Genomic DNA, 13,394 nt, shown 5'->3' with positions numbered 1-13,394 from the left:
AGAATAGGATGGATACCTTGCTTGGGAATTAGCACTAATTAGGTTTGAGTATTGTCTCTTGAACTTGTCCTGTGGCAGCACTGGTGCAACAGTACCCTGGTGCAAAAAGTGGTTCAGAGCCTTTTGCTCATCAGATGGTCATTTGACAGTTTTTGGTTGATCTGAAAGTTGAAAGCGGTGAGATGAGAGAGTTTTGAACTCTTGTACACTTTTGAAACCACCAATCGAACCCATAGATCTGGGATGTCTGACTCAAAGAGATGCAAACTGCAATAGGCATCCCTTCCACTCTTAGGAGTGAGGGAACCTCTTCATTGTGAAGAGGACTTTGCAGAGGGGATTAGTGGTCTTTGTGGGCCAAGCCATGTACCAAAAGGAACCTGCATTTTTTTAAGTTGAAGCTTGGATAAAGCATGGAGGTGCCCTTTGTCACCACCTTCTGGGGAAGCAAAACTTTCCTTCCTATGGCCTCTTATGAAGCGGGACTCGCTCACACTTCCGTTCGGGTCGCCCAAGTGATCCGAGCAGAAGTCTACCTCCTGCGACATGTCACAGGTCGCAGAAGGCTGTGGGCCCATTCACAAAGCGCATCACATACATGCGTAGTGGGAAGCGTGCTGTAAAGCTGCTGGGAGTCAAAGCCGGCTTACCACAGTAAACATGGTAGCATCAGAGAATTGAAGACCAGTAAAGAACCAGCCTAGGTGAGGACAGCGCTGGATCCCTCGACAGACAAAGTGTCTTTTTTTTTTTTATCCGCTTCCTGCACAGCCTATAGTCAAACGAGGGTCGAGAAGGAGCTTTCTGGTTCTAAGTGGACGTCAAATGAAACATTTCTCAGAGAATTTTCTCTTTCATCATCTCGAACCAGTCTGCCCATTCTCCTCCGACATTAACAAGACATTTTCCTTATTAGATTTGGTCTTCTTCAGACCAATTTCCACTGAGGCCAGTTCATGGAAGTGGGAGCAGGTACCAGTCTCTGGTCATCTCCTGTACTATGTCCACAGTCTCTGGTCATCTCCTGTACTACTATGTCTGCAGTCCATTGGTTCAGAATTTTTTTTTCTTGTTTTCCTCCTCTGAAATCTAGGTGTGTCTTATGGTCAGGTGCATTTTATGGAGCGCAAAATACGGTATTTACTCAAATAATTATATTTCCAAGTTCTGTGTCAGTGGAAGACCAGATATAGTGAATGCAGGGTCATGGGTTTAGTAACATTTTACAAGTTCATGGCATCTGCTGTAGCAATTCTGATCAGTGTGTGTTAAAACACACAACTATTGTGTGTAAGGGCCCATGTACACTGCAGCTGCTAAACGAAAGTTTAGGAGCAGTTCAGCGTTTTTTTCAGCAGCCCCTGAACTCTCCTTTATGTTTTCCTATGTGTCCATGTACACAGTCGTTTACAGTAGTTTACAGAAAGCTAAGTTTACAGGCATTTTCATGAAAGCACAAAAAAAAAAAAAAAAAAAAAAAAAAAAAAAAAAAAAAAAAAAAAATCGCATTCAGGAGTAAAGTTTACTGGCGTTTCAAATGCCAAATGCTTGTAAACGCGTGTAAACGCATTTATGCGGTTTGCGTATAGAGGCGTTTTTGGCTGGTCCATATCCAGGGCACAATTCACTAAGCGGTATCTTACCGCATCAGAGTATGCGGTAGGCTGCCGCACAGCATTTTTTTAAAAAAAACATAAGACTCCATTAAAAAAGGCTACTAAAATACCGCATGAGTTATTTTATCAAGTAATGTTTCAGCTGTCAGCTGGGTTCCCATTGACAGCTGAATGTAAAAAAGAATTGCCGGCAATTAAAAAAGAAACGGCGTGGGGTCCCCCCTCCCATCCATACCAAGCCCTTACATATTCAAGAACTGTCAAGCCAGCAGAGAGGCAGATGACCAGGAGCCAGTATCGGGAGCAGAGACTTTTTTTTCTTCTTTTTTCGGGTGGAGGCGGGCATCATGATTGACATTGGATCTACTTCAGGGGACATGCTTTTATTTTCCTTCTTTTATAAATGACTTGTTAAAGAATGTCTCCGGTCTTTTCACACTACAGTTTTTTTTTTGTAAATGGGTAGCGGTACCATGTACCCCATACTCATTCACATGAGGGGGGCCAGGATCTGGGGGCCCCCTTGCTAAAGGAGGCTTCCAGATTCCGATAAGCCCCCCACAACCACAGCCGAGGGTTGTGGGGAAGAGGTCCTTGACTCCATCAACATGGAGAGCTCAACCTACCCTAAAGCAACCCCCCCCCCACCCACCCATGTTGAGGGCATGTGGCCTTGTATGGTTCAGGAGTGGGGCGCTCACTCTTCCCTCCCTCTTTCCTGACCTGCCAGGCTGCATGCTCGGATAAGGGTTTGGCATGGATTTTGAGGGGGGATCCCCACACCATTTTTTTACATTTTGGCGTGGGGCTTCCCCTCAAAATCCATACCAGACCCGAAGGGCTTGGTATGGATGGAGGGGGGGACCCCACACAGTTTTTTTTATCATTTTTTAATTGCCGGCAATTTTTTCTTTTACACGCAGCTGTCAGTGGGGAATCCCGCTGACCGATGAAACATCAATGCATGCTTTTCACTACTAAAATACCGCATGACTTGGTAAAATAACTCATGCGGTATTTTAGTTGCCTTTTTTAGTGAATTTACGATTTTTCAGTGCATTTTGGGCATTTGGGAGGGTCTCCTACGGTTATCTTTTAAAAACGCTTCTAAAATGCAAACGTGCATAAAGGTGGTAGGTAAACGCAGCTACACTGACATTTTTAACCTAAGTTTTCTAGCAAACAGTTTCCAGCGGTCAGAAGAATTTTTCAAACGCCCTGTGTACATGAGCCCTAAGGGTTAAAGTGACCCTAAACTCAACTTCAGGTATGTACTCTTTAACGGTCAGGGCCACGAACTGAAATAGCAGGTTACCTACAGCAAAGTGTAGAAAGAGCTGGTATTTAGGAAATATGGAGACATGCAGGTTGGCATTCTTGATGTCCACAGAAGTGAAGAGAGGTGATGATAGACCTGGTGGGATTCCATGTGAAATTTCTGAGCTCAAATAACGACAGACATTCAGAGCCAAGATGGGGTTGGTGCCCACTTGAGTTTGGAAAGTTAAGTAAAAATCCTAAAAAACTTTAATGCCACAAAAACTGGAGGAATGACACCTTAAAGCAGAGCTCCACCCAAAAGGGGAAGCTCCGCTTTAAGGACTGGTCCCCCTGCTCCCCATTAATGATTGGTACCTTTGGGAAGCAGGCACTGGCTCCCACTTCTGCTGCGATCACCTGGCAACTGGAAGCGGAAGTTGTCCCATTCCCCCCCATGTCTTCTGGGACACGTGACAGGTCCCAGAAGACTACAGGATCAGTCACAAAGCACAGTGCTACTCGCACATGAGCAGTGAAGCCACAAGCGGTCACAGGTGGGTGCCCACACTGAAGATGCCGGCGCCAGGAACACAAGGCGGCTGGTGAAACAGGCTGCGGGATCGAGGGACAGGCAAGTGTCCATTTTTTTAAAACTGAGCAGCTACAGTTTTTGTAGCTACTGACATTTTTGTATTTTCACTGGAACGCCACTTTAACTCAGAAGCCCCAAGATATTTTCATGGGAATCTGTTAATCTGTACACTGACAAAGTAAGGTTGGAGGTGAGAAAAAACAAACAAACTATAAAATATATCTCATCTGCGCACGGGAACCATCTCCAAAAAAAATGTACATTTCCGATATACTACCCCCCCAGTCAGCTGAATACAATCTGTTCCCCATGTATCCAGATCTCTCTTTGAGAAAAACCAGATACAAGATACAAGCTGTCTAAACGCCCGAAAAGACTAAGACATTCCTCCACTGCAGAAAGTGGAGGCACACCTTCACGCCGAAGAAGGTTTGTCAGACTTGAGTCCCAGACCCTGCACGAGGGCAAGCTTGGAGGATTTGGACTTTGAGCTTGTGGGAGTAATGTAACGAAAATGACTTCTCCAGTGAGGGATAACCCTTCCCAGTAAGTGCCCTAGGCTTCTTTGCCTGAGGGAGTTGCTTTTGCCACTAGTAGCTTCCTTGATAATAGTATCCAGGAGGACAGAAAAGACATTGTCCATGCAGAGAAGAAGCTTTCTAGATAACAGTGCCACATTCCAACACTTTAATCAAAGCATCAGCCACATGCATGCTAGAACTTTCTGTTTAGGGTGAAGTGGATTTTATTAAGTCAAGTCTCAATGCTGTACATTTATTTTTACCATGTAAATAAAATCTTTGTCTTATGAATAAATATTTAATACAGGGTACATCCATGACGCAGGCCTAACAGGGCAATTTAAAAATATTTTCCTATTAGTCTAGCTGTTAAATGTGCTGGGAAATGTTTTATTTGTTTGTGCAAAGCACTTCCAATGTGTGCCTCACTTTAAAAGCTAGTTAGAAATTGAGGTGCTTGCCATTTGCTTAGCTCGCTGGAATTAGCATGGGACACAATGAATGGCTTCAGCTGCCATTACACTTTGCTGGCTTTCCGGAGTGCCCCTGCACCTTTAAGGAGTAATAGGCTAACTCTAGGCATATCTGCCCTTAATTTCTCCATTGCTTTATATGTTCCAGCATGGAGACTCTTGAAGATTAGAGTTAGGACCACTCGTTAACAGGTTCCCGACCGCCCTATAGCAGAACTACTGCGATCGGGCTGTCCAAGATCATGTATATACAGTATATGTGATTTTGTATTTCCGGGTAGAGGGCGTGCACTGACAGGGAGAGGTCTGTATGTAAACAATACAAATCTCTCCAGTCAGCTCCCGTCACTGATTATCAGTACCCTGATGATCAGTGTAGCCCCATCAGTGCCACCTATCAGTGCCCATCAATGCCACATAGTGCCACCTATCAGTGCCCATCAGTGCTGCCTATCAGTGCCCTATAGGAGTACTGCCTTTCAGTGCCCATCAGTGATGCCTGTCAATGCCCATCAGTGCCACCTACCAGTGCCACCCATCAGTGCACATCAGTGAATAGGAAAAATTACTCATCTACAAAATTTTATAACAAAAACTAAGAAAAAAAACTTTTCCCCCCCCAAATTTTCAGTTGTTTTTGGTTTGTTTAGCAAAAAATTAAAAAAAAACCCAGTGGTGATTAAATACCACCAAAAGAAAGCTCTATCTGTCTCAAAAAAAATAAATAAAAATTTCATATGAGTACAGTGTTGCATGACTGCACAATTGTCATTCAAGGTGCGACAGCGCTGAAAGCTGAAAATTGGCTAGGCAGGAAGGGGGGTGAAAGTGCCTATTAGACAAGTGGTTAAAAGAGGCCCAGCACACATTTTTGGGTCCAAAGTCATGTTAGTGTGAAATGATACCTTTTCTAGTATCTGAAAAGCTTGAGGCCATCTCCACAGCTTATGTTTTAATGTACGCATGTGAGTTTCATACCTTGCACGTAGTGGGGTGTCTACATCCCCAAGATCCCCATATACATGATCTTGGACAGCCCGGTCGCAGTAGTTCTGCTATTGGGCGGTTGGGAAGCTGTTAAAGAGTGGTCCTAACTCTAATCTTAGAAAGTGTCCAGTTTTTGAGGGTATGATCTGTGGTGTATGAAGAGTTGAGTGTTTTTATATAGCGGATATAGACGAATTAGGCATAACGAGTATCTTCTCAGACCATTCCTTATCAGGCAGGGGCCCCACATGTACCTCACGAGCCTTTTCTACATGGTAATTTTAAGCTCTGTATGCTTTGTTGCTATAAAAAGTTTTATAAGTTGTAGAGACTAGGTCGCATTTGGTCTCCGCAGCAGCTATATACAACTACTAGCAGGGTTTCTAACTCCAGGGACGTAGTTGTGAATATTGAAACACAAGAAACATTGCTTTGAAAGATCAAACTCTTCATGTAATTGTAAGAATGATTTGATTGCATGTGCATTATAGATTTGATAGAGGTTTGTGGCACCCTGCCTAATCCACAATTCAAATTCTTCCAATTTTTGAAGCTCTGGTAATTTATAGCTATTCCAGATAGGGAAAAATTCTGAATAACCTTCATAATGCATGTTTGTTCTCATTTTCGACCAAATGGTATCTGGCATATGGAGGGTCGGGTGTGTCAGTTACCCAACCCAATTGTTCCACTTCCTATTTGAGATTGAGGGGGCAAGTAGTTTTTGTACAGTCATCAAATTCCAAGACCTGTCCACATCCCGGAGTTGTCAGGTAGGTAGTACAAGCTAACATTAGAACATTTAACCCTCCAGAGTCCTGATATTGAAAGGTCTCAGGTTTTATTTTAGTACTATGCTTTTTCCATATGAGGTCTCTAAATATGTAACTATGTACTTAAAATTTGGGGGGATCCAAACAGGGCCATTATGTAACACATTTTTTATTAGATTTCAAATAGAAAACACTTTGTACAGCATTTGACAAAAAAACCATAAGAAAACATACCACGCAAGTGGATTGTGTTCAGAGCAATATCTGTCAGTTTATATAATATTTAAAGCAACTGTGTAGCCCAAATAATTATTAAATTAGTTCTGCCACCTATAGTGAATGGTAGCTTCCATCAGCTATTACTTCTGTTTTAATTTAGCCACCACGCTTAAAGCGTTTGAAAAGGCAATTTTTTTTTTTACATACTGCTATACAGTATAAAACATGTTATACTCGTCAGCTCTGTGCAATGGTATTGCACAGAAAAGCCCCAAACCTCCTTCTTCAGGGGTCCCCTAAAGGCAACCTTGGCTCCTCCTCTTCCGGGTTCTCCCCCATAGGAAGAGCTTGCTATTGGCAGACACGCAGGCTTGCTCCCGAGCAGAGTTCTGTGTGTCTATTGACAAACACAGTGCTACTCGGGTCTACTCTCTGCTCATATGATTTAACTGACAGGAGCCGGAGCCAATGGCTTATGAGTGGGAAGAGGGGACAGAAGGTGGGCACAGTGCTGGATCAATACAGGACTCAGGCAAATGGCAAAACATTTTTTACCCTAATGAAGTGAATGGAATAAAGTTAAAAAAAAAAAAAAGTTTTACCTTTCGAACAACTTTTAGCCTAGGTAATTAGAAATAGATTTAGGAATTCTAACCAAGAGGTATGTGAACTAATCCACTAGTTTATTCTGGGCAGCACAGCTGGGTGGGGGATAAATCAAAGGGTCTAGTCCAAAAAGGACTGATTTTTTTCTTAATTACCATATTTTACTATTAAGGACATTAAAGGCCTCTAGAGAGGGCATTTCATAGAAATAGGAACATGTTTGTGCATATACACAGCTATTTTTTTTTCTCGCATTTTTACCTCTCCCAAACTCCTCAATAGATTCAGTTGGTACAGATGATAGAGGCCAAGTGTTCAAGAGCAGGGGCAAGCCAAGAGGGATAAAGAGCAACCCTGCCTGGTGCCTCTTTAGTTGCAAGGGCTCAGATAAGGAGTTTACTCTTATTTCTGCAAGAGGATTCAAATATAGTAATTGAATCCAGATAGTAAAGTTTGATCCCAGATTGACTGTATAAGGAACTTGCCAAAGATAATGCCATTCTCGTCTAAATGATAGAATAGCACAGTTGCCCCAGGTTGAGCAATACATTCCTCTGAAAAGGTAACAAAGAATGATAGAGGAGCAGGGGGACATTCTTCTGTTGTGTGTAAAATAAAAAAATAAATTATATTCTATAATTTTTTTTCACATACATACATATACCTAAAAGAAGTAGCTAATTATCAAGTCAGAAAATGAAAGCAAAAACAATTTCATTAGTCTAGTTCAGTGACATCAGCCATACAGGCAAACACTTACCTCTAAGGAGAGGAGAAGAAATCTTTACAGGGGACACACTCAGTGAAGATTTGCTGGGAGAAGAATAGTAATCACATATTCCTCTAGCAAATTTTTCAGCATCATCTCTGGAATGGAAGGCCTTAAAACGTGACCCCTTCAGCATTTTCACAACCTGAAGTGCTTCCTTCTTGTTCGTATAAATGTGGACATTTTCTTTAATGAAAAATAAATAAAAAGGTTTACTTTTTTTTTTTTTTAAATAGGGAAAGGAATAGCCAATAGCAAAACTAGACTATTTTACTGTAACAGATATCTTGCTATGATGCTCTACACCATTCCCACTTTCTTATACATGTTTATGCTGAAGCAAACATCAACAAAATCTAGGCACCCACAATAATGCAGCTTTAAATCTGATGCATGTGCTTCTCACCGCACTCCAGCAATCAAAATGTACAGTCCTCTCTACCTGCTGCAGCTAAATATCTATACAAACCCCCAGAGCAATCATTGTGTATAATACAGGATGAAAAATATATCCAACACAACAAACACTTTACTCCTGCGCTAGGAAAGGACTCAGTAGACCCAATAGGAATGTTCTGGAATATGCACTGCTTGCTGCCCTCAACAGACCGGGGTGGTCCGAATACACTGGATACAAATGGAGAAACGAAAAAAGGGCGCACCGACCTAGTGCATTATCGTTTAAAATAATTTATTAAAGAAACAAAAATAGGTATCATACAATGTATGTGTAAAACACTACTATTCCCAACTATTTAATAAGCACACTTCACCTCTACCCTTAGAGGTGTACAATTATAAATACAAATATGCTCGGTGATCACTAATAAATACTTTTCCCTATATAATCTCACATCTATAAATAAAGTCCAATTTTAAATTAAAGTCCAATAAAGCAAATACGTGTAGTCCGAAAAAATAGTTTCCAATATAAACCAACGAAAACTCTTCACTGCTTGTAAACCTTGATTACCTCAAAAAAACAAAAAGATTCACATAGTGCATTATCCTTTATAAAAATCTCATTACCCTATAAGGTTAATACAATCTTATTCACCCAAGTGAGAAAACACGTGTATATATCCAAAACGCATACACATGTGATATATTGTGCAAAACCATGCAAGTGAGACACTCTACCGTGCTACAGACTCCTAGCACAGTGCACACTTCTATTGGGGTAAGGAATATATACCCTTACCAATATTTAAGATAATATATGCTTTATTATCTTAATCCTCAGAAAATTTCTCTGGTGGTGTAGATCTTTGTATGGATATCCTCCGGATTAGCTTTATAAGGATCCTTCCACCCTAGCAGCCTGGAAATGTTTTCACCAAACACATCAGCCCGATTTCCATATATAAGGAACAGATCATAGCATAATACTGCCACATACTTTGATCAAAAACTTTTAATTATCTTGCTTACATTTAAAATCATCTTTAACCGCACATAATAAAAAACCTGTCTGCCATCCGGAATCCAGGAGAGTCCCAATCGCAACTCACAGCCGAGATTTTGCCCTCTCCAAGATGGCCGCCACTCTACTTCCGGAATTTTCGTATGCGTCTGACGTCACCTCCCTTTGACGCGTTTCGTCATTGGACGTAGTCATAAAGACCCTTTATGACTACGTCCAATGACGAAACGCGTCAAAGGGAGGTGACGTCAGACGCATACGAAAATTCCGGAAGTAGAGTGGCGGCCATCTTGGAGAGGGCAAAATCTCGGCTGTGAGTTGCGATTGGGACTCTCCTGGATTCCGGATGGCAGACAGGTTTTTTATTATGTGCGGTTAAAGATGATTTTAAATGTAAGCAAGATAATTAAAAGTTTTTGATCAAAGTATGTGGCAGTATTATGCTATGATCTGTTCCTTATATATGGAAATCGGGCTGATGTGTTTGGTGAAAGCATTTCCAGGCTGCTAGGGTGGAAGGATCCTTATAAAGCTAATCCGGAGGATATCCATACAAAGATCTACACCACCAGAGAAATTTTCTGAGGATTAAGATAATAAAGCATATATTATCTTAAATATTGGTAAGGGTATATATTCCTTACCCCAATAGAAGTGTGCACTGTGCTAGGAGTCTGTAGCACGGTAGAGTGTCTCACTTGCATGGTTTTGCACAATATATCACATGTGTATGCGTTTTGGATATATACACGTGTTTTCTCACTTGGGTGAATAAGATTGTATTAACCTTATAGGGTAATGAGATTTTTATAAAGGATAATGCACTATGTGAATCTTTTTGTTTTTTTGAGGTAATCAAGGTTTACAAGCAGTGAAGAGTTTTCGTTGGTTTATATTGGAAACTATTTTTTCGGACTACACGTATTTGCTTTATTGGACTTTAATTTAAAATTGGACTTTATTTATAGATGTGAGATTATATAGGGAAAAGTATTTATTAGTGATCACCGAGCATATTTGTATTTATAGGTATCATACAATGGACATAATAACACAGGCATGTCAAACTGAACAAGACGTATGATCCAAACAACATCTGAGTCCATACGATGGAACCCTGGATGACCAACTGGCTAACGCGTTTCGAGGACACAACCTCTTCCTCAGAGGAAGAGGTCAGGACATCTTCCTAAGCTACAAAGAGCAGGTCATTTTAATCACCCTGTCTGAGATCAGATTTAGATGAAAACATATCATCAATTGGCATCTCACCAATTTCTACAGCATTGACATGCTCTTGCTGCTCAGGCCAGGACCAGCATACACAGTAAGTTTACAGTTTTCCAAAAAGTTTTCCAAAGTGGGAAAAAATACATTGCTTCAAATCTGCAAAAGTGTAAACAAATTAAGGAAGTTCAAAAGACTATCAAGAAAATGAGCAGGAAGGTCTAGCATAGCTGCATCCAAAGTGGGCCTTGTATTAGGATTACAGTTTCACTTGTCCTCTGGAAAGTTTTACCCCCCTTCATGACCACAGCATTTTTTGCTATTCAGCATTGTGTTACTTTAACTGGCAATTTATTGGTCATGCAACACTGAACCTAAATTAAATTATATCACTTTGTTCACACAAAGAGCAATTTGTTTTAACATACCATCATCGCAATAGTTCAGTGACACCATAGTGACACTGTACTACTCTGGGGCAATATGTTCTTTTTACACACTATGAACACTGTAATAGCATGAATGGATTACATTTATAATAGCTGTGCTTACTCTAATGAGGTTATGATTGGCCTACAGCTATCACATGGTACACGTGCTGGGCAATATGCGCAATTTTAAAGTATGTCAATGTTTGGTATCTATTTACTTGGCGTAAGATCATCTTTTATATTCTATCAAACAATTGGGCAATATATTGTGTTTTTGTGCATTAAATTCCCCCATCACATTCAGCACTATCAGTCAAACACGACCCTTTTAAATGAAAAAGGCCATGACAAAAGCATCCATTGCGGTGGTACAAGTTTTCAGAGGTTAAAAACAGGTGGTGAGGAGGCAATATGCCTCCTCACTGCCTATCAAATGCCCTTTGCAAAGCGATCCACTTTGGATTACTCTTCAGAGTGTACAGTATATATAAACCCTAGCTTCATGAAATTCCGGCAGTGAAAAATCATCTGCTCCTTCTGCTAAAGTCAGCATCCCCCTTACCTTCTGCAAATGGAAGTGTATTAGGTAGTTCAGGTTGCAGTGACTAAAGATAATCAGGGGGTAGAGGCAGGATTATGGGTGTCAGTAACCAGCAAATACAGAAGTGGAAATAGCCTCTGGAGTGGATAAAGTGGCAGAAAATTCTGCTTTAGCCAACACACCACATGTTGAGTGCCTGTGAGGGAGCCCAAATAAGGCAACATTCACCACTTGGCAATTTTAGAACAAATGACAAAGTGCACAGAAAACACGCGTTCTGGAAACACTCTGAAAACGTACCTCACTCTGGCGCTGCCCCAAGCATGGTTAGAAGACATAAGGCAAAAACACTCCACACCTGAAACGTTTCTGGAGTTTCTTTGCTGCATTTGTTGTAAAAAGGCCAGCCCATTCAAGTAAATGGCCAGCTCTATGTGTTACGCACAAAAAAACATGTGTTTCTGCTAAATGCAGTGTGAATGGGAAAGGAAATCACTGCACTTGAGCAAAAAAACACCTATAAGCCGCCAGCACTGAAATTTGTGATACATAATGTTATGAGAAAAGTGCAGTGCTACAAATAAATAATGCATTGGTATGTGGGCCAACTAATTACCTGACCAACTAATTGCTCATATAAATAGTTGTCAACAATTTTCATTATCAATTATGTTAAGTTTCAGCACTAAAATTAACAAAATAATTTTGGACGCAAGTTCCTTATCTTGGAGTACAGTACAGAGACCCCTTAGACAGTAGATCTGGCCTGTAAGGGAGAGGCCATGGGTCATCTGCTTGAGGTCCGAGTATATCTGTGTACCAGGTTCTTCAGAACCAGCCTGGTGCAATGAGAATCACAGTTTTCCTCTCTTGCTCCATCTTTTTGAGCAGACAGAATTCACAGTGGGGGGGAAAGCATAGACTAGCCTGAACTGAGATAAGGGAATTATCAGGACACCTGAAGCCACTGCTAGGTCCTGGCTGCAAATAGAGGTGGTTTGTTGTTGAATCTGAGGGGGCTAGAATGTCTACATCTAGGGCCCCCCCATTTCTTACATATGAAATTGAAGATGTCTGGATGAAGGGCCCATTCCCCTTGAACCAGGCAGTGGCAGCTGAGGTAGTTCACTTTTCAGGTGTCCACTCCTGAGATGTGGACTACAGAAATTGCTCCGATAGTGAGTTTCTGTCAGGTTAACTGACTTGCTTCCTTCAAGGTTGCGTGACTCGTGCTGACACTTGATGGCTGATATAGGCCACAGCTGTGGCATTGTCTGCCTGCACCCTGATTGAGTGGCAGAAGTTGAGGTCCAGTGTTACAGAGCCATTCTTATTGGGGTACGCTGCAGAATATAAATGGAGAGCTTGGCTTTCATGGGCAACTGTTTCCTAGACCCAGCTGGAAAGACTAACTTATTTTCCAGTGATAGGGAAGGAAAGCCTTATCTACCATGAAGGCTGGGCTAAAGATTCCCCAAGGCTTGGCTGGAAAGGAGCAAGGATAGATTGAGAGAAAAAGCATGTTTGTTCTAGGTCAACAAGATGTGTTGGAGAAGTCTTGATTGAAATTGGGCAAATTCTACAGCCTTGAAGGAAGCTACCATGAGGCCTAGCATGAAGAATTACCTTGTGGGATGTCTTTTTGATCTCAAATCTCAAGCATGGGCTCAAAAGAAAAAAAAAAAAATATTGTTTTGAAGGAACACTTCCTTGGGCTGTGTCCAGAATTAGACCCAAGAATTCCAGGCAAAGAGAAGGCTGGAGAGCAGATTTTTGGACGTTGATTACCCAAACAAAAGCCTGAAGCAGCTGAATTGTCTATTGGGCATTTGCAGAATGCTGTAAGGGGGATGAGTCATTCAGGAGAAGGTCATCTAGATAACCTGTCACCTGGATGTCCTGAAATCCAAGAAGAGCAAGAAGAGGTACTAGAACATTTTAGAATATTCTGGGAGC

The 13,394-nt window shown here is 41.4% G+C and overlaps 1 protein-coding gene across 2 annotated transcripts in view; it reads right to left on the bottom strand.

The window, feature by feature from the left end:
- The window catches only part of ANKLE2 (ankyrin repeat and LEM domain containing 2), a 70,973-nt gene that overhangs the window by 23,586 nt on the left and 33,993 nt on the right, over positions 1 to 13,394 (bottom strand). For both annotated transcript variants that reach the window (XM_089653664.1, XM_089653663.1), the window contains exon 3: positions 7,808 to 8,002. In XM_089653664.1, the coding sequence (XP_089509790.1) occupies positions 7,808 to 8,002 (195 nt within the window). The remainder of the gene's footprint in view (positions 1 to 7,807; positions 8,003 to 13,394) is intronic.

The sequence above is a fragment of the Staurois parvus genome, unplaced genomic scaffold (assembly GCF_062004578.1).
Source record: "Staurois parvus isolate SC_StPar_1 unplaced genomic scaffold, SC_StPar_1.0 ptg000719l, whole genome shotgun sequence".
Lineage (NCBI taxonomy): Eukaryota > Metazoa > Chordata > Amphibia > Anura > Ranidae > Staurois > Staurois parvus.
Note: the sequence above shows the minus strand (reverse complement) of the source record. Positions and strands in the feature narration are given on the sequence as shown.